The following is a 22,749-nucleotide window of genomic DNA, read 5'->3' on the forward strand; positions in this document are numbered from 1 at the left end:
TTGGGACTAACTTCTTGTAATCCTGTTTCCTTGCATGCATGATCCCTAATTCCACCAGGCGCAAAACATTTGTGTTCCGTCCGCAAAGTGTCTGATGGAGCTGACTGCCATTTAAGACAATGTGTGCAATTCCACCAGGAACATTCCGTCTGTGTTTCAGAAGAGTCCCACTCTGCTCCACGGAGAATACGCATCAACAGGAAGTCAAACACAGGAATGGTGTCAAGAATCTGTAAAAAATTTAAAAATAAAAAACCCTGTGCAGGTCTTGATCAGACAGCAACAATAAATGTAAACAGACTATGTTTATTCTAACAACAATTTTGATTTTATTTGCAATATGACAGCAAATATTTTGTAAAATAACACATACAAATACAAGGATATTTAAAAATGACATTGAAATCTGCAAAATTTTGAAACAAGAAAAAAATTGAACATGTAAAATTATAAATGAACAGTGAAGACAGTTCAACATGCACAGCATAAGCGCTATGTTATGTTATAGCTTAACTATTTCCAGACCTCAGGTGTTAGGATTGATTTTTGTTCATTAAGTGTTTCTTGGTGTTCTTCTCTGGCTGAAACAATATGATGAAACACTTTGGAGCAAATATACAGAATGTTAGTCCAAAACTGGAGGCCAGAATGGCAAATATCTCCACAGCCACAGTAAATTTACCAGGAGAGCTGACATACGCTGGGATGAAGGTGATCCACACTGCACAGAATATCAGCATGCTGAAGGTGATAAGCTTGGCTTCATTAAAATAATCAGGTAGTTTCCTGGCGAGGACAGCTAACACTAAGCAAAAGACAGCCAGTAGGCCTATGTACCCCAGCACAGCCCAGAACCCAATAGCTGAGCCTAATGCACACTCAAGGATGATTCTCTCCTTGTATGTGGATAGATTTTTCATTGGAAAAGGGGGACTAACAACCAGCCAAATAGTGCATATTAACAGTTGAATGAATGTGAAAGACACTACAGTCATTCTTTGTTGTGGAGGACCAAACCATTTCATGACATTGCTGCCTGGGAGTGTAGCTTTGAAGGCCATTAACACCACTATTGTTTTTCCCAGAACACAAGAGATGCAGAGGACGAAGGTGATCCCAAACGCTGTGTGGCGCAGCATGCAGGACCACTCAGAGGGTGCTCCAATGAAAGTTAATGAACATAAGAAACACAGAGTCAGAGAGAAGAGCAGCAGGAAGCTCAGCTCAGAGTTATTGGCCCTGACGATCGGGGATGACCTGTGACGAAAGAACACAGCTGCTGTTATAATGGCAAGACAGGCTCCACCAACTGAGAATGCAGCCAGGATGATTCCAAGGACCTCGTCAAAGGAAAGAAACTCTACAGGTTTGGGGAAACAAGTGTCTCTCTCTGCATTAGGCCAAAACTCCTTTGGGCAAGGGACACAATCAGGGGAATCTGAAAAAAAGACAACACAATCAAAAAGGGCTTTTAGTTGTTATATACTTGATGATTTGAAAATGCATTTCAAAGAAAAATAAATACCTGTGGCATTGCTTATCTCTTCCTCAGGACATGGTACACAATCATAACAGCAGATGGGTTTTCCTTTCTGCAGCACTTTACGAGTTCCTGGGGGACAGCTGTCACTGCACACTGACACAGGCACCTGGAACATACAGACAAACTCATATATATATTTAAGTGTATTACGCAGTTCTTAGATCCTAAAGGATAGATTCATATTTTTTTTCACCATGTGTATTGAAAGTGCTGTTGGTCATTGTAACCATCTCTATGCTGCTTGTGATGAGATGGCTTCCTAAAGCCATTTCAGTGCAACTGCTGGGGAACAAAATCTACAGCACTTGTTTTGTGCAAAATTGTGTTCTAAAATTAGCTGAAGCCAAAATGAGTCTTCAGCAGTCACAGTTTGTCCATATATCCTCTTGATTTGATCTCAGACTGCTGAATTGTCATATCTGAATTTTGTAAGCCATTTTTGCACAGAATGAGGACTGTGGATTTTATCTGACACCTCTTCCACTGGAATGGTTTGAAGAATGGGTCTCTTCACAGCCAGTTTGGACAAGTGCACCCTCCCATACACACCTGTGACATATTGTACCTTTTGGGATCACCAAATTTCAGATTAGAATATGTTAATATGTTAGTCTTACTTCTGTGCCACCCTCCATCCAGGTGAGGTTCCTGTTGATATGGAACTCCTGGCCCACCGGCAGTGATGCATCATAGAGCCCTACTGTCACCAACTCAATGCTGCCACTCTCAGTTTTTTGCCAGTTAACCAGCTCATATTTGGCCACAGGATCCCCGTTGGCATCAAATGACACATCATAACCATTCTGGGAAAAATTTACTTCCTTCAGCTGATTGAGAACCTGTATGGATGACGTAAAATTAGACAGTGGGTTTAAAGAAACAAAATCCAAGAAAAACAAATTGAATATTTCATATCATAAAAGGTACATTTTACTGAAAAAGGGGCATTGCAGTGTTCACATATTCATTTTGACTGACCTGTTTGGCCTCTATCCTGGTGAATTTGTCACATTGAGTTGTAGAATTTGTGTCTTGGCACACTACATTATGAATGGCATGTGCTATTGCATAAACAGCCTTGTACACCATATTAGTGATTCGGAGCTGAGATGTGTCTGTGTACGGGCTCTGGAGAGTCTCAATGTCTTCATTTCCATCACACAGACTCTTTTCTATGGCTGCACCTAAAAGAATACATAGTCAGAGGAAGGTGTTTGAAAAGTTTGGAGCCGCTTGCCACAAAGGCTTGATTCAATTCAATCAGCTGGGTGAGACAGCTTCTCTGTAATTTTTAATGGGCTTTTAATGCTTTTAGGTTGTAGAATGACCTCTTTCCAAATAGATGTTACTTTGCATGAAGATTTTGCAACACAATAGTACTATAGTTTGTACATGGAGAACAAAACACTATACTTTGATTCAGCCAGACTATCAAATGAAAGGGCTGAAAGAGATATCAGAGCAACAGTTACTATTAATAAGAATAAATAAATAACCAGTCATTGGTAGGACCATCTGGAGGCTTCAAAATCTGTCCAGATTTAAAGAATGTTGCTTTTGTAGAGCTGTTCTTAACAATTCAAAATAGAAAAAGAAGACTAATGCATGGTTTGCACCATTGGAACTGGAATTTCAGATGAACATGCTTTGTGTTTTAATGTGCTTCAATAAATGAATGATCTGAAATCATTGTCTGTATAATAACCTATACACACCTTCTGTAGCTGGTCCAGTTTGTAATATCAATTAGCTTGGTGGCCGGCAGACTGTCTACATACTGGGTGCTTATTATTTATTGTGCAACAGCCAAGTTCATAAAGTATCTTCTGAAAGACCGCAGAGGGCTCACTTGACCTAAAATCCTCAAGCGAGATTATTCACAGAGATGCACCTTATGTCCACCTTATGTCTTTGATCAATATCAATAGATTTCCCTCTCAATAGAAATCTGAGGTTTGATCTTAACCCAGTGTTTTAACACAGGAACCTCCACTCAGACAGACAATCAACAAAACAACACAACGACAAGGACCTGACTGTGAATCTCAACTCAAAGTTAGATCACCTTCCTCACTTTTTTCCAGCCTGCAGTTGAATGAATCCTCCCAGAACTCAGTCAGCACTGGAGAGGCAGCCACTTCAGTGGGAGAGAGATCCAGCAAGAAGTCTCTCAGACCTGGGATGAGAGATTGCTGAATGCCAAATCCGATGGCTCCAGCACAGAAGGTGAATCTCAACATGTCACGGTTGGTGACCCAGGCCTCACTGCCAATCCACTGGCGAGGTGGAGAAGGTTCGAGTGACAGCTCCTCCAACAGGATCCTCAGTTCCGCAGAGGCTGCAAATGCCACAATAACCATAGCTGTCGACCTGGAGAGACATTGCAATGCATTATATTGAATGAATGCAAGCATCAATATCCTAAGGGAAAGAAATGGGGTCCTTAAGTTTTATTTGTTTTGGTGTTGTGAATTTACAGTATTGGTCTCACTCATTTAAAATTTTATTTTTACAATATCAATATTAAATATGAGGGATACAAACATGATGATTAAAGGTACACAATCAGTGATGTACAAACCTGCGGATAACATCAGCTACTCTCTGAATCGTGCTCCGTGGGTGAGCCCGATGAAAAGATTCAGAGTATTCCACACAGATCCCCTCCTTCTGTGCTGCTTCCAGGAAAGATGCCATTCCATTATTGCCATAGTCCGAATCTGACCGGATGGCACCTATCCAAGTCCAGCCAAAGTGTTTTACCAGCTTGGCCAGCGCGTCAGCCTGGAACTGATCGCTCGGGATAGTTCTGAAGAAACTCGGGTACTGCTGCTTATCAGACAGGCATGCACAAGTGGCAAAGTGGCTCACCTGAAGAAAAACAGCAGTGTAAATTTTTAATCAGAGAGACAAAACAGATTAGCAGTACCCTGTATTAAACACATAGTTTGACAGAGATTCAAAATATTTACTTGAGGAATGTTAAAGGACCCGAAGATACGTGACATGCTGATGGATGGCGTGGACCCAGACTCACCGACGATAGCCATCACCATACCAGATTGTGAGCAGCTGTCACCGGTGTGAAACACGGGGTCCAAGCCGTTTGAAAGCTGGAATGCCACATGCACCGCCACGGGTACTGAGGTGCACGAGTCATGGATCTCATAACCGAGTTTGATGCCCGGCAGCAGCTCCGTGCTGTTATTAATCTCCTCAATGGCAAAAATCATTGCACGTGCGAAGCGCAGTTCACGGGAGTCAATGCTGCACACAGACACTCATATCACTGTTTGAATTTACACATGATGAGGACAATTCACAGTTTTAACAGAAAACACAATTCAGCAGAACTACAGGTCACAGCTATGGATAATAAATGATAGCTGCACTGCATCTGTGAACCAAATATCCATCACAGTAACCTGTCTGAAAACTAAATAACATTTGAAGTTCACAGCAATTTCAATGCATGGAATAAAAATAAACTAAATCTTAAGTCTTGTCTTGTTTTATCCTCCTGAATATAAAACTGGTGTTAAATAAAGATATTTTCAGCTAAGAAACAAAATGCTTCTTTTTCATATACACACTCTGCTATTTTTATAAATATAATACCTCAAATTTATATGACCAAATACTCATTTGACATGTGTAAATTGAAGAAGAAAAGAAATAGACACAAAAATTTTGCAACAAGATTGTAAAGCACATACAGTACAAATCAAAACATTTCTATCACCACACAATGTAATTCACGACATCTTTCTCTTACTAACCTTCCTGTGCATGTCTGTGGCTCAGGCATGGTGGTGTAGTTGTGCTTTTCTGTGTGTTTGTAGTAGTGTATAGAGAAAACACCCCCAATGACGTAATCACCGTCCATTGAGAACGTAGGTAGACGATCGGTACCCTGGAGTTTACATTTTACAGAGGAGGCCTCAATACTGACCCCTGCACCGGCCCTATCCTTTGTAAGCCCAGCCCTTCGTAACAGACCATCCCCAGAACCATTCAAGGCAAGAGCTGAGTTCAGCTCACACAAACCCAGAGACAAGATCAGGCCAATAAAGAGAGCTGAGATCTCCATCCCTCAAGTGTCTGCATGTGAGGATATTGTTTTCACTGGTTTATATATACTTCCAGACAAAAGCTTCCCTCCTTCTACTGTACGTCATCTTACTGTACACCAGAAAGAGTACGCCCTGACCTTGTGCTCCTTGATGAAGTCTTGTCCAAGTCTTTCTGTGAGCTGCATGCATAACACAATCTCCATTAGTAAACATAGCTTCCCTTCTGTACAGTAAACATCAGCGATAGGATGCGCTGTTCTTTGATGAATTCTTTTTCAAGTCTTTTCTGTGGGCTCCAATGTTTATTATACTGTCTATCAAATTTCCCTCTCTCTTTTCTCGTCTTGTAAATTTACCATAATTTTTTCCTACACTCTCACAGTACAATACATGTGTTGGTGTGAATTTAAAATTAATTTAGGTCATGATAGGAATTAATTAATCCAGTAAGACAATAATATATTTAATAACATTATTTAACAACACATAGGTGAGCTGGTGTATCGCCTTTCTGTAGTGGGTCTCATTGTTATCTGAGATGAGACCCACTACTGTCCGCAAACTTCACGACTGTGTTGGTGTGGTGTATGGCAGCACAGTCATGAGCGAACACGGTATGGGGGGCTGGGCTGAGCACACAACCCTGTGGCCTGCCCATGCTAAAGACCAGAGGGGATGAGGTTGCGTTCCCTATTCTCACCACCTGAGGCCTGTCGTTGAGAAAGTTCTGATCCAGTGGCACAGTAAGGTAGGCAGACCCACCGCGTGTAGCTTCAGCGCCAGCTTGTCTGGGTTGACGGTGTTGAAAGCTGTGAGAAAGTCTACAAATAGCATCCTGACGTAGGTGTTGGGCTGCTGCAGGTGGGTCAGGACTGTGTGCAGGGTGATGGAGACAGCATCCTCTGTGGACCAATTCCCTCTGTAGGCTGTCTAGGTCCGAGGGGATGAAGCCTCTGATGTACCTGAGAAGAATCCGCTCAAAGCACTTCATGATTACCGCTGCCACAATAACAATGGACGAGAGTTCTCTGACCAGCTTGAACGGTCGGCATTTCACCGCCAGGGGGGGGTCCGTAGCAGTCCAGTTTAGGGGGTGTGTGGAGTCCTAACTGTACTACAAAGTTCAACAGTTCTGACCTGCTGTACTGTGTCAAAGTTTCTAGAACAGTGGTGATGGTAGACATGAGTAAAATAAAACGAACAAAAAAAGTGAAGCACAGGAGTTATGAGCTGCTGCATCTGCACACGCCGCCATCTTGGGATCCAGCTAGCATCCAGCCCCCAGCCTAATTCCTGGCCTACTAGCGCCAACCTGATGTCCAGTCTGTTAGCATCCAACTTGCTAGCCTTGAGCCATCTAGCTTCTAGTGTGCTTGACTCCAACATGTTAGCCACAGCACGGTGTCCATTGGCCTGAAACTCAGCCTAATCGCTATTTGATTAGCAGTCACTAGTTCCCAAGCTGTTGCAGTCACCAGTTCCCAAGCTGCAGCAGTTCTGTTCCTGATGCCCGGATCAGACTATACAAATCTGGCTCTGTTTTGAGGTGATTTTGCTGTGGCCGACCAGTTACCAACATTGTGGTCGATCGTGAACCACAATCAGGCATCTTTTCCTGTGTTGTGTGACATGCTAAACAACCTGTCATGCAGCATCTGGGATGTCCCACAACACTCCACGGGACCCCAACGGAAAGACTAGCATGTCAGAAATGTATGCCTACACATCTATTGTAAGTCCACCTTTTAACCCCTCTTTATCTTGGTGGCCTGGACACTGATAACATACTGGGTTCTATGTTCAGGATTCAGTGATGGTATTGTAAAACCACTGCAACCACTTCATATAAAGTTTATATAATATTTTCTCCAAGACAGCAGAGGACCGAAACATGAACTGAAATCATAATTAAGTGTAACAAATGCATATCTTCAGTGGGTAGTTTATGTGGTTTAATTCTGTCCACAATAAATCATTATTTTTTGTGTCATGTGGTATATTTCAAAAAAGTTTATCAAAAAGCAGAGACACAACTCAGTTCCACACATTTTTGTTATGGATGTACTGAATTACTTCAGAAACTCCAAGTTACAGCAGTTCAACATCTTTCAAGTGGTGAATTGTCGGGCCCTTTGGTCAGTAAGGGAAGTTGTTGCTTTTGCAATTCCCTTGTCACCACATTGTTATTAAGAGACTGCTTGACTAGTTGTTGCAAGCAGTTAGACAGTGTAGACATTCTTTGTGCGTTTGTGAAGATGTTTTTATTATTATTAAACGTATGGTGACTTAACTAGTTTGCCACGTGCTTGGCTGTTACATGGCATGTAAGCCTTTTTTTTCCTTTTGGATTTTTGTATGAATACATTCTTTGAGCTTCTTCAAATCTGCCTCTAGCATCTGCATTTCTACTTCTTGTATTCCCTGCATGCACAAGTGTGGCAGTACAACTGCTGCTCAGTCAAGGACCTGCCCGTCATTAGCCGGCTAACCTCCTACCTTCCAGTCCTGATCCTGCATTCCCTGAACACCAGGGGCAACCCCATCAAACAACTGAGGTCCCACAGAGACCACAGAAAATAACATGTCCTGCTGTCTTTGTGTGTGTTTACTAGCTGTTTAATTGTCTGCCATGTCCTGATTGGGTTCATCTGTTCCTCATTTTTATCCTCTCCTTGGTTAATAAATTAGTATAAAAGTAGATTCTGCAAATTTAAAACTAGAGAAATTTGGTTCCAGAGGGTGAGAGTTTTGGTCACCTTTGTTTTTAAGTCTAGAATTTTGGACAGCCAAAAGGCCTTGGTCAGAGTACCTCCATGATCTTACCATGAGGAGGGAACAAAGTAATTCAGAAATATGAGTGGGGAACAGTCCATGAAGTGCTTCATAGGTGATTAAAATTTTAAAATCAATTCTGGATTCTACACATGCAAAGTTGCGTTAATTAATAGGAGTGGAATGAAATCAGGATCGTGTTGCAACAATTTACTGTAGATTTATGAACATTCTTTGGCCTGGAGTTTGTGATGATGGGAATTAGTGAGCCAGTTGGGATCTGAATAACCAGTGCACAGGGATGTGGTGTTTGTTGAGTTTTTCAGATACTCCCGCAGTGTAAGGTATGCACAATCCAAAAAGACTGTTTCCTTTAACATTCTCCTGAGTGAACTTTATGTTGCTGTCCACTGCATTGATGTGATCTGTGAAAGCTTCCACTTTATGTGTTCTAATTCTGACCCAGGTGTCATCCATGGACCTAAACTGGGGGCAGTTCCCGTGAAGGAGATCAGGGCTCTGCTCTCCACTTTCTCCATATAGTGATTGCCCACTACAGGTGAGACCAGAGACCCCATGGCACAGCCATGCGTCTGTCTGTAGAAGCCCTGGTTGTACTGGAAGGTGGTTGTCAGGCAGAGGCCTACTTGTGTACGTGTGTGATCTGGGGTGAGGTTGGTTCTGTTAGAGAGAGTGCTGTCCTGTGGCACTCATTCACTTACAGTCTTTACTGCTTCCAGGGTGGGAATGCATATGAAGAGTGACATGACATCATAGGATACCATGGTTTCATCTCAGTCCAAAATTGTTAGCAATTGTTGTTTTATGTGGTGTGGAGTGTTGCCAAGCAAAGGAGCTAGGATGTTGGCTAGATGTTTGGCGTAAGTAACTTAGTTGGTGCTTCTGCTGATGGATCTGACTGGGGCTCCTTCCTTGTTTATCTTAGGGTCCATAAGTGCAAGGAGTGGCTTCCCCGTGGTACAGGCGGTAATATGGTGGTCAGTTGATGGCTTTGTCCTTTTTCAGAAGCTGTAAGTTGTTGATTACTTTCTTCTTATAACTGCCAGTGGGATCTTGCCTCAGTGTCTCATGGGTGGCTGTGTCGCTGAGTAGACTGGTCACCATAGCATGGTATTTAGCTGTGTTTAGAACCACTATGCATCTTCCTTTATCAGCCGGCAAAATGGTGATGTTCCCGTATGTCTGTTGCGATGGCAGTGCCTTCCTTTCAAGGTAAGGTTGGAAGATGGTGCTTTAGCAATGGAATGGGGGGCAGATACCTTTCTCAACTTTATTATAATATTGTGGCTTAAAGCTGCATAAAAAAAGTGAAATTATTTACAGCATTTAGGGCAAAGAGCCCCATCAGCGATGCTCTACATGTTGCAGACGGAATCGGGATATTACTCACATGATGGCAATTAGGGGTTAGTTTATTTGATCTCTGTGTTCCACCATCTCTGCACAAGTTTGTTTTAGTACCTTTTGTATCTAGCATAGCACATGTCTGGCATTTTTGCTTAGTTCACCCTGGACCAATGATTCACCTCTGCTTCTAGTGTCTGCATTTGGGACCAAACTCTTGTAATCCTGTTTCCTTGCATTCATAATCCCTATTTCCACCAGGCGCAAAACATTTGTGTTCTGTCTGCAAAGTGTCTGATGGAGCTGACTGCCATTTAAGACAATGTGTGCAATTCCACCAGGAACATTCCGTCTGTGTTTCAGAAGAGCCCCACTCTGCTCCACGGAGAATACGCATCAACAGGAAGTCAAACACAGGAATGGTGTCAAGAATCTGGATAAAATTTTAAAATAAAAAACCCTGTGCAGGTCTTGATCAGACAGCAACAATAAATGTAAACAGACTATGTTTATTCTAACAACAATTTTGACTTTATTTGCAATATGACAGCAAATAATTTGTAAAATAAGAAATACAAATTACAAGGACATTTAAAAATGACATTGAAATCTGCAAAATTTTGTAACAAGAAAAAACTTGGACGTGTAGAATTATAAATGAACAGTGAAGACAGTTCAACATGCACAGCATAAGCGCTATGTTATGTTATAGCTATTATTACTATTTCCAGATCTCAGATGTTAGGATTGATTTTTGTTCATTAAGTGTTTCTTGGTGTTCTTCTCTGGCTGAAACAATATGATGAAACACTTTGGAGCAAATATACAGAAAGTAAGTCCAAAACTGGAGGCCAGAATGGCAAATATCTCCACAGCCACAGTAAATTTCCCAGGAGAGCTGACATACGCTGGGATAAAGGTGATCCACACTGCACAGAATATCAGCATGCTGAAGGTGATAAGCTTGGCCTCATTAAAATTATCAGGTAGTTTCCTGGCGAGGACAGCTAACACTAAGCAAAAGACAGCCAGTAGGCCTATGTACCCGAGCACAGCCCAGAACCCAATAGCTGAGCCTAATGCACACTCCAGGATGATTCTCCTCTTGTATATGGATAGATTTTTCATTGGAAAAGGGGGACTAACAACCAGCCAAATAGTGCATATTAAAACTTGAATGAATGTGAAAGACACGACAGTCATTCTTTGTTGTGGGGGACCAAACCATTTCATGACATTGCTGCCTGGGAGTGTAGCTTTGAAGGCCATTAACACCACTATTGTTTTTCCTAGAACACAAGAGATGCAGAGGACGAAGGTGATCCCAAACGCTGTGTGACGCAGCATGCAGGACCACTCAGAGGGTGCTCCAATGAAAGTTAATGAACATAAGAAACACAGAGTCAGAGAGAAGAGCAGCAGGAAGCTCAGCTCAGAGTTATTGGCCCTGACAATCGGGGATGACCTGTGACGAAAGAACACAGCTGCTGTTATAATGGCAAGACAGGCTCCACCAACTGAGAATGCAGCCAGGATGATTCCTAGGACCTCGTCAAAGGAAAGAAACTCTACAGGTTTGGGGAAACAAGTGTCTCTCTCTGCATTAGGCCAAAACTCCTTTGGGCAAGGGAAACAATCAGGGGAATCTGAAAAAATGAATGAAAAAAGGGCTTTTAGTAGTCATATATTTGATACTGTAGATGTGAATTACAAAAAAGAAATGACCTGTAGCATTGCTAATCTCTCCCTCAGGACATGGTACACAATCATAACAGCAGATGGGTTTTCCTTTCTGCAGCACTTTACGAGTTCCTGGAGGACAGCTGTCACTGCACACTGACACAGGCACCTGGAACATAGATACAGACAAACTCATATATATATTTAAGTGTGCTACGCAGTTCTTAGATCCTAAAGGATAGATTCATATTTTTTTTCACCATGTGTATTGAAAGTGCTGTTGGTCACTGTTACCATCTCTATGCTGCCTGTGATGAAATGGCTTCCTAAAGCCATTTCAGTGCAACTGCTGGGGAACAAAATCTACAGCACTTGTTTTGTGCAAAAATGTGTTCTAAAACTGGCTGAAGCCAAAATGAGTCTTCGGCAGTCACAGTTTGACAAACCAAGTGGTTATCCTCTAGAGTTATGCCCCCTTTTGTACAATTAAATAAATTACATATTTTTGTTATATTCCTCTGTCTATGCTCAAAAGGGGCACAATTTAACTTTGGAATATATCCACTTGATATGATCTCACACTGCTGAATTGTCATATCTGAATTTTGTAAGCCATTTTTGCACAGAATGAGGACTGTGGATTTTATCTGACACCTCTTCCACTGGAATGGTTTGAAGAATGGGTCTCTTCACAGCCAGTTTGGACAAGTGCACCCTCCTATACACACCTGTGACATATTGTACCTTTTGGGATCACCAAATTTCAAATTAGAATATGTTAATATGTTAGTCTTACTTCTGTGCCACCCTCCATCCAGGTGAGGTTCCTGTTGATATGGAACTCCTGGCCCACCGGCAGTGATGCATCGTAGAGCCCTACTGTCACCAACTCAATGCTGCCACTCTCAGTTTTTTGCCAGTTAACCAGCTCATATTTGGCCACAGGATCCCCGTTGGCATCAAATGACACATCATAACCATTTTGGGAAAAATTCACTTTCTTCAGCTGATTGAGAACCTGTATGGATGACGTAAAATTAGACAGTGGGTTTAAAGAAACAAAATCCAAGAAAAAAAATTGAATATTTCATATCATAAAAGGTACATTTTACTGAAAAAGGGGCATTGCAGTGTTCACATATTCATTTTGACTGACCTGTTTGGCCTCTATCCTGGTGAATTTGTCACACTGAGTTGTAGAATTTGTGTCTTGGCACACTACATTATGAATGGCATGTGCTATTGCATAAACAGCCTTGTACACCATATTAGTGATTCGGAGCTGAGATGTGTCTGTGTACGGGCTCTGGAGAGTCTCAATGTCTTCATTTCCATCACACAGACTCTTTTCTATGGCTGCACCTAAAAGAATATATAGTCAGAGGAAGGTGTTTGAAAATTTGGAGCTGCTTGCCACAAAGGCTTGATTCAATTCAATTAATTGGCTGAGACAGCTTCTCTGTAATTTTAAATGGGCTTTCATGCTTTTAGGTTGTAGGAAGGCCTCTGTCCAAATAGATGTTACTTTGCATGAAGATTTTGCAACACAATAGTACTATAGTTTGTACATGGAGAACAAAACACTATACTTTGATTCAGCCAGACTATCAAATGAAAGGGCCGAAAGAGATATCAGAGCAACAGTAACTATTAATAAGAATGAAGAAATAACCAGTCATTGGTAGGACCATCTGGAGGCTTCAAAATCTGTCCAGATTTAAAGAAGAACAGGTTCCCTTTTGAATGTAAAGTGTTCAGTAATATGTAAAACAAGCTGGAATTAACAGACATGTTGCTTTTGTAGAGCTGTTCTTAACAATTCAAAATAGAAAAAGAAGACTAATGTATGGTTTGCACCATTGGAACTGGAATATCAGATGAACATGCTATGTATTTTAATGTGTTTAAATACATGAATGAATCTGAAATCAGATCTGAAATCATTGTCTGTATAATAACCTATACACACCTTCTGTAGCTGGTCCAGTTTTAATATCAATTAGCTTGGTGGCCTGGAGACTGTCTACATACTGGGTGCTTGTGTTAAGGATGTCATTGCATTGTGCAACAGCCAAGTTCATAAAGCACCTTCTGAAAGACCACAGAGGCTTCACTTGACCTAAAATCCTCCAGTGAGATCATTCACAAAGATGCACCTTATGTCCACCTCATGTTTAATATCAATAGATTTCATTCTCAATTGAAATCTGATTTTGATCTTAACACAGTGTTGGAAGCTCCACTCAGACAGACAATCAACAAAACAACGCAACGACAAGGACTGGACTGTGAATGTCAACTGTGTTCAAAATCAGATCACCTTCCTCACTTTTTTCCAGCCTGCAGTTGAATGAATCCTCCCAGAACTCAGTCAGCACTGGAGAGGCAGCCACTTCAGTAGGAGAGAGATCCAGCAAGAAGTCTCTCAGACCTGGGATGACAGATTGCTGAATGCCAAATCCGATGGCTCCAGCACAGAAGGTGAATCTCAACATGTCACGGTTGGTGACCCAGGCCTCACTGCCAATCCACTGGCGAGGTGGAGAGGGTTTGAGTGACAGCTCCTCCAACAGGATCCTCAGTTCCCCAGAGGCTGCAAATGCCACAATAACCATAGCTGTCGACCTGGAGAGACATTGCAATGCATTATATTGTATGAATGCAAGCATCAATATCCTAAGGGAAAGAAATGTCCTTAAGTTTTATTTATTTTTGTGTTGTGAATTTACAGTATTGGTCTCACTCATTTAAAATTTTATTTTTTACAAAAATATCAATAATAAATATGAGAGATACAAACATGATGATTAAAGGTACACTTTTACTAAGATAAGCTACTAAGATAATAAAATAATCCGAAATCACATGGTTGACTAAACAGTTTTTTGGTTTTGTGCAGAAGGTTAGTTTCAGTACAAGGGACAAAAGCACAATCAGTGATGTACAAACCTGCGGATAACATCAGCTACTCTCTGGATCCTGCTCCGTGGGTGAGCCCGATGAAAAGATTCAGAGTATTCCACACAGATCCCCTCCTTCTGTGTTGCTTCCAGGAAAGATGCCATGCCATTATTGCCATAGTCCGAATCTGACCGGACGGCACCTATCCAAGTCCAGCCAAAGTGTGACGGCGGGTGCAGAGAGAGACCCAGGAGCGGAAACGGAGAAGGTTAACAAAAGTTTATTTTGCAACAACAGGCAATAACTGAAACAATCGCTGGCAGCGTGAGGTCCAAACAAAACACGAACTCAGAGAGGTCCAGAGAGTGCTGGGCTGTGTGGGCAAGGGAGGCACTGGAACAAAGAGAGAAGAGACAAACAATTAATCAAAAAAGTTCAGCAAGCTATCAAAACGTACTATACCACAGGAGACTGAGACCAACTGATACCACGGTACGTGGAAGTATACTCTGGCGTCGAGGAGTCACTCCGCAGAGGTTAAATAGGCGTCCTAATCTCCTGAAGTGAACTCAGGTGTGCCCAAACACTCCTCGACGCATCGGGGGGGAAGGGAGCCTCAGGAAAACAAAACGTAAAGTTACAGCCCACAAAACAGAACACAGGAAATGGACCTTCAAAATAACAGCACAGACAATACCAACCGCCACAGTACCCCCCCCTCAACGAACGCCTCCAGGCGTTCTACCCGGCTTGTCCGGGTGAGCGGCATAAAAGTCCCGAAGGAGAGAGTCATCCAGAATGAGTCCCCTGGAGACCCAGGAACGCTCCTCTGGACCGTAACCCTCCCAATCCACCAAGAACTGGAAACCACGGCCGCGTGGACGGACATCCAAGATCCGTGACACCGTGTAGGCGGGATGACCATCAATGAGGCGGGGGGGAGGTGGGGCGGCGGCCGGCGGGCTGAGCTCGCTGGAATGCACCGGCTTCAACAGGGAAACATGGAAGGTGGGGTGGACCTTCATAGAGTCTGGTAGCTTGAGCCTGACGGCAGACGGATTAATGATCTTCAACACCTCGAAAGGACCGACAAAACGGGGAGAGAGCTTACGTGACTCGACATCCAACGGAAGATCTCGTGACGACAACCACACCTGCTGACCCGGTCGGTACTCGGGGGCGGAGACGCGGCGAGCGTCGGCCAGCCGTCGGTTCCTCTCCGTGGAGCGGGTGAGAGCAGCTCTGGCAGACTGCCATACCTCCTTAATCCTCCGGAGGTGCTCCTTCACAGAAGGGACGGATACCGCAGTCTCCTGCTCGGGAAACAAGGGAGGTTGATAACCCAAACAGCACTGAAACGGTGACATACCTGTGGCCGAACAGGAGAGGGAGTTGTGGGCATATTCTATCCAAGGCAGGTGTGTACTCCAAGAGACGGGATGATGAGCAGCCACGCAGCGAAGAGCGGACTCCAGATGTTGGTTAGCTCGCTCTGTCTGGCCGTTACTCTGGGGATGGTAACCAGAGGACAGACTTGCCGTGGCCCCCACCGCCTTACAGAACTCCTGCCACACCTGGGAAGCGAACTGTGGACCCCGGTCCGAGACCACGTCGAGGGGAATCCCGTGAAGCTTGAACACATGAGTCACGAGTAGACTAGCAGTCTCGAGGGCAGAAGGCAGTTTAGGCAGGGGAACATAATGCACAGACTTGGAAAAGCGATCAATAATAGTTAAGATGACGGTGTTACCTTCAGATGGAGGAAGACCAGTAACAAAGTCCACGGCGATGTGAGACCATGGGCGGCTTGGGACGGGCAAGGGGTGCAGTAACCCCGCAGGGGGATGATGAGAAGCTTTTCCCCTGGCACAGACAGAGCAAGCGGCAATAAATGCACGGGTGTCGCGGTACATCCTCGGCCACCAGAAGCTCTGACGGAGGAACTGGAGGGTGCGGTGGAAACCAGGGTGACAGGTAAGTCTAGAGGAGTGAGCCCACTGGAGAACTTGCGACCGGACCGAATCCGGGACAAACTTGCGATCGGGGGGACCGGAACCAGGGTCCGGTTGTTGCTTCTGCGCCTGGAGCACGAGGGATTCGATCTCCCATGTAGCCATACCCACGATGCAAGCCGGCGGGAGGATGACATCCTGATGTTCCGAGTCCAGGGGAGGGGCATAGAGACGGGACAGGGCGTCGGGCTTAGTGTTACGGGAGCCGGGGCGATAGGAGAGGGTGAAATTGAACCGGCTCAAAAACAGAGCCCATCTGGCTTGGCGGGGATTAAGCCTCTTCGCGGTGCGTAAGTAGGCGAGGTTTTTATGATCAGTCCAGATCAAAAAGGGAACCGTAGCGCCCTCCAGCCAGTGCCTCCATTCTTGAAGCGCCCAAACCACAGCCAGCAACTCTCTATTCCCGACGTCGTAATTCCGCTCGGCCTGGGATAAGCGGCGGGAAAAGAAAGCACAGGGATGCAGTTTATGAGTCTGAGGGTCTCTCTGGGAGAGGATGGCACCAGCACCGGAGTCGGAAGCGTCCACCTCGACCACGAACTGACGAGTGGGATCGGGGTGTTTGAGCACCGGGGCAGAGGTAAACAGTGCTTTAAGCTGGGCGAAAGCCTGTTGGGAATCGGGAGACCACTGGAAGGGGATTTTCACAGAAGTAAGTCTAGTGAGGGGAAGAGCTACCTTACTGTAGTCACGGATAAATCTGCGGTAGAAGTTAGCGAAGCCGAGAAACCTCTGCAACTCCTTCCGGGTGGTGGGAACGGGCCAATCCGTGACAGCTTGGATCTTGGCAGGATCGGGTCTTAGCTGACCCTTGGCGATGATATAGCCGAGGAAACCCACGGAGTCAGAGTGAAACTCGCACTTCTCCGCTTTAACAAACAATTTATTCTCAAGAAGTCTCTGAAGCACTAGTCTTACATGCTGTCTATGTTCCTCTAGATCTCGAGAGAAAATCAATATGTCATCTAAATAAACGAAAACAAACCGGTTTAACATGTCTCTGAGGACATCGTTAATGAGAGCCTGGAAGACAGCGGGGGCGTTGGTGAGACCAAAAGGCATGACTAAATATTCGAAATGACCTAACGGTGTGTTGAAAGCTGTCTTCCACTCATCACCCTCCTTTATCCGGACGAGGTGATAAGCGTTACGCAGATCAAGCTTGGAGAAGATGGTGGCGGAGCAGAGTGGTTCGAAGGAGGGGTCGATGAGAGGGAGAGCGTACCTGTTCTTAACGGTGATGTCGTTAAGTCCACGGAAGTCGATGCAGGGGCGAAGGGAGGCGTCCTTCTTCTTAACAAAAAAGAAGCCAGCCCCAAACGGAGAGGATGAGGGGCGGATGAGTCCAGAGGCTAGAGAATCCTGGATGTATGTCTCCATGGCTTCCCTCTCGGGGCGTGACAGGTTATACAGCCGACTAGAAGGGAGAGGAGCACCAGGGAGGAGGTCTATGGAGCAATCGTAGGGGCGATGAGGAGGCAGGGACAGGGCTAACTCTTTACTGAACACAGGGGCTAGGTCATGGTACTCGGGAGGCACGGAGGTAAGGACAGGGGGCGTGGGAGGTGGTGGAGAAACACGGGAAGAAAAGGGGTTGGCCGAACGAAGACAGTGGGCATGACAGAATGGGCTCCAGGTGGAGATACTAGCTGTAGTCCAGTCTATCTGGGGGTTATGTTTAAGCAACCAGGGGAGGCCCAACACCAGGGGAATCTGAGGGGAAGGAATGACGAAGAATTGGATGTCTTCTCTATGATTCCCAGAGATTATGAGCGTGACCGGGACCGTACGTTGAGTGACCTGAGCTATACGTCGGCCGTCTAAGGCGGTTACATTTCTGGGCACCGGGAGGGATTCAAGGGGGAGCTTAAGCTGGGTGGCTAGTTCGGTGTGGATGAAGCTCTCGTCTGCCCCTGAGTCAATCAGAACCCTCATGGGAAGCGACTCACGACCCCAAAGCAGACAGGAGGGCACGGTAATACGGGAGGGAGAGCTGGGATTAGGGGATGTCTGACTCACCAGTGCGCTCTCCGTCACGGGTGAGCCTGCCCTTTTGGCGTCTGAGGGCAGTTAGCGAGAAAATGACCTCCCTGGCCACAGTAGATACAGAGCCGCTGGCTGAAACGTCGCTGCCGCTCGCTGGGGTGGAGACGGGTCCGACCCAACTGCATGGGCTCCGAAGGGTGAGAGGAGGACGTGGAGGGAGCAGCGGAGTGGCCGGAGGATCCGCCACTGGCTGAAGGGGGAGCGAGGGAAGCTGGCTCGTGAACATGAGAGAGGCGAGTCTGGGCTTTCTCTCTCTGTCTTTCTCTCAAGCGGTTATCTATGCGTATGGCGAGGGAGATTAATGACTCTAAGGAATCGGGTTCATCTCTGGAAGCTAATTCGTCCTTTAACTCACTAGAAAGACTCCGAAAGAAAACACCTCGTAGCTCTAACTCCCCCCACCCGCTCTCTGAAGCTGCGATACGGAAGTCAATAGAGTAATCTGCCACTGATCTCGCTCCCTGCGCCAAGGAGAATAGGCGTTTAGCAGTTTCCTGCCCCTGTCGTGAATGATCAAAAATACGACTAAGTTCCCTCGAGAAACTGTCGAAAGACGAGAGAATGGGGGAGTGCTGTTCCCATAACGCTGTAGCCCACTGCGCTGCCCTGCCCCGTAACAAATTAACTGTATAAGCTATCTTAGCTCTATCAGAAGGATAACTAAGGGGTTGTTGATCAAATACTAGTGAACAGCGCAAGATAAACCCCCCAGCATTACCAACTTCACCTGAAAAGGGTTCGGGGGCCGGCACATACGGCTCACGCTGAGAGACAGACAGAGAGGTAGATTGGGCTGCAGCGGTTGCCGGTGGGGGTGGCGCTGGTGTGGGACTTGGGGAGGAAGGAGAGCCACGGGTGTCCGTGCGGCTGAGGTAAGCGGTGAGGTCACGGACTTGGACGCTGAGACCTTGTACTGCCTCCATTACTCCCCGCAGCATGTCCTCGTGCTGGCCGAGACGTAGTCCTTGATGGGCGAGCGCCGCTCGAAAGGGGTCCGAATCCGCTGGGTCCATGTTTGGCCAGAGTATTCTGTGACGGCGGGTGCAGAGAGAGACCCAGGAGCGGAAACGGAGAAGGTTAACAAAAGTTTATTTTGCAACAACAGGCAATAACTGAAACAATCGCTGGCAGCGTGAGGTCCAAACAAAACACGAACTCAGAGAGGTCCAGAGAGTGCTGGGCTGTGTGGGCAAGGGAGGCACTGGAACAAAGAGAGAAGAGACAAACAATTAATCAAAAAAGTTCAGCAAGCTATCAAAACGTACTATACCACAGGAGACTGAGACCAACTGATACCACGGTACGTGGAAGTATACTCTGGCGTCGAGGAGTCACTCCGCAGAGGTTAAATAGGCGTCCTAATCTCCTGAAGTGAACTCAGGTGTGCCCAAACACTCCTCGACGCATCGGGGGGGAAGGGAGCCTCAGGAAAACAAAACGTAAAGTTACAGCCCACAAAACAGAACACAGGAAATGGACCTTCAAAATAACAGCACAGACAATACCAACCGCCACACAAAGTGTTTTACCAGCTTGGCCAGCGCGTCAGCCTGGAACTGATCGCTCGGGATAGTTCTGAAGAAACTCGGGTACTGCTGCTTATCAGACAGGCATGCACAAGTGGCAAAGTAACTCACCTATAGGAAACCAAATATGTGATTCTTCAATCAAAGAGACAAAAACATCATTAGTGCCCTGTATGAAACACATAGTTTGACAGACACTCAAAATACTTACTTGAGGAATGTTAACGGACCCGAGGATACGTGCCATGCTGATGGATGGCGTGGACCCAGACTCACCGACGATAGCCATCACCACACCAGATTGTGAGCAGCTGTCACCGGTGTGAAACACGGGGTCCAAGCCGTTTGAAAGCTGGAATGCCACATGCACCGCCACGGGTACTGAGGTGCACGAGTCATGGATCTCATAACCGAGTTTGATGCCCGGCAGCAGCTCCGTGCTGTTATTAATCTCCTCAATGGCAAAAATCATTGCACGTGCGAAGCGCAGTTCACGGGAGTCAATGCTGCACACAGACACTCATATCACTGTTTGAATTTACACATGATGAGGACAATTCACAGTTTTAACAGAAAACACAATTCAGCAGAACTACAGGTCACAGCTATGGATAATAAATGATAGCTGCACTTCATCTGTGAACCAAATATCCATCACAGTAACCTGTCTGAAAACTAAATAACATTTGAAGTTCACAGCAATTTCAATGCATGGAATAAAAATAAACTAAATCTTAAGTCTTGTCTTGTTTTATCCTCCTGAATATAAAACTGGTGTTAAATAAAGATATTTTCAGCTAAGAAACAAAATGCTTCTTTTTCATATACACACTCTGCTATTTTTATAAATATAATACCTCAAATTTATATGACCAAATACTCATTTGACATGTGTAAATTGAAGAAGAAAAGAAATAGACACAAAAATTTTGCAACAAGATTGTAAAGCACATACAGTACAAATCAAAACATTTCTATCACCACACAATGTAATTCACGACATCTTTCTCTTACTAACCTTCCTGTGCATGTCTGTGGCTCAGGCATGGTGGTGTAGTTGTGCTTTTCTGTGTGTTTGTAGTAGTGTATAGAGAAAACACCCCCAATGACGTAATCACCGTCCATTGAGAACGTAGGTAGACGATCGGTACCCTGGAGTTTACATTTTACAGAGGAGGCCTCAATACTGACCCCTGCACCGGCCCTATCCTTTGTAAGCCCAGCCCTTCGTAACAGACCATCCCCAGAACCATTCAAGGCAAGAGCTGAGTTCAGCTCACACAAACCCAGAGACAAGATCAGGCCAATAAAGAGAGCTGAGATCTCCATCCCTCAAGTGTCTGCATGTGAGGATATTGTTTTCACTGGTTTATATATACTTCCAGACAAAAGCTTCCCTCCTTCTACTGTACGTCATCTTACTGTACACCAGAAAGAGTACGCCCTGACCTTGTGCTCCTTGATGAAGTCTTGTCCAAGTCTTTCTGTGAGCTGCATGCATAACACAATCTCCATTAGTAAACATAGCTTCCCTTCTGTACAGTAAACATCAGCGATAGGATGCGCTGTTCTTTGATAAATTCTTGTCCAAGTCTTTTCTGTGGGCTCCATGTACAATATAATGTCCATCAAATGTCTTTCTCTCTTTTCTCATCTTGTAAATTTACCATAATTTTGTCCTGCACCTTTTTTGCTTCCTATTGCTCATATTACAGTTTCTGAATTTGACCCTTGCCATCGTTATAGTATCTCATAACCCTTTTGTACCTTCAGATTTTTTGGTGAACTGCTTCAACTCCTGGCAACTGCATTTGGGACCTTCCTCTTGTGGTCCTGTTTCCCTACATGCATAAGTGTGAGTGTGTGAGCAAATTCTTCAAATGAGAATATAAATTGGATATAATGTGCTGGTGCAGAGTGTTGGAACTAATTAGTTAAATGCTTAAAAGATAACTTTCGTTTTTTACAACCTGGACCTTATTTCTAGCATTAAATCTGACCATTTACTCACCCAGACAACTTTGGTGGCATTTGGAGTCATTTTGAAGAAATTAGCCCCAGTGGAGCGGCACGTATATCCGTATAATGTGAGTACTCAGGGCATCCATGCGCAGCCTCTATATAACGCATTATCTGTGGCGAAACTCGTTCATATTCCAATATTTTGTTACGATATGCTGGTGCTATTCCCCTCTGAGCCCGTGGTGGCATGTTATCAACATCCGGCGTCTCTAGGCAACCATCTCTGACATGGATGATATCATTTCCGAATGCCGCGTGCTGCGAGCAGCCAGCCACAACACAGCTAACTCTGTGGCGGTCGGCTAGTTTAGCTGTAGTTTGGCACAGCTATGGTCCGTTATTGCGTATCAAACATATCACAACAAAATATTGGAATATGAACGAGTTTCGCCGCAGATTATGCGTTATATGGAGGCTGCGCATGGGTGCACCGAGTACTTATACGGATTTATACCATGGTCTGGGTGAATACTCGATTCTGATTGGCTGCAGGGTGTCCGTTAAAAAGTGTTATAGGACATCTATAAAAGAAGTTCCGGTCAAATAGCCTGATTGTTCTAAATGATTGCGCTGGCTCAAACGCTAGTTGGTAACCGTGGCAACAGAAACTCAGAACATATGGTAACATACGTTATTTCACAGTTTATTTATCACAACGGCAAGACAGTAGACAAAACATGAGTGATTTTATAGTTTCATTTAACCTATTTGGTGAATTTGATCATTTTGAAGACTGCGATGCAGCAGAAGAGAAAGAGAGAAGAGAATATAAGAAGGAGATGCGACACAAGGAGGTGACACCGGACGAA

General features: G+C 44.7%; 1 protein-coding gene and 1 pseudogene across 1 annotated transcript; both read right to left on the reverse strand.

Moving 5' to 3' along the window:
* Window positions 1-533: 533 nt before the first annotated feature.
* LOC121609444 lies at window positions 534-5,420 on the reverse strand (annotated as a pseudogene).
* A 5,074-nt stretch (window positions 5,421-10,494) lies between these two features.
* On the reverse strand, window positions 10,495-21,034 carry LOC121609256 (extracellular calcium-sensing receptor-like). Its single transcript, XM_041940840.1, has 9 exons — window positions 20,937-21,034; window positions 20,130-20,424; window positions 19,917-20,029; window positions 14,383-14,559; window positions 13,763-14,058; window positions 12,590-12,795; window positions 12,230-12,451; window positions 11,479-11,602; window positions 10,495-11,399 (listed from the first exon to the last, which is right to left on the reverse strand). Exons 1-9 carry the CDS (start codon window positions 20,963-20,965, stop codon window positions 10,495-10,497), a joined length of 2,367 nt encoding a protein of 788 aa, XP_041796774.1. The 5' UTR covers window positions 20,966-21,034.
* Between the last annotated feature and the right edge of the window lie 1,715 nt (window positions 21,035-22,749).

This window comes from Chelmon rostratus, chromosome 7, assembly GCF_017976325.1.
Source record: "Chelmon rostratus isolate fCheRos1 chromosome 7, fCheRos1.pri, whole genome shotgun sequence".
NCBI lineage: Eukaryota > Metazoa > Chordata > Actinopteri > Chaetodontiformes > Chaetodontidae > Chelmon > Chelmon rostratus.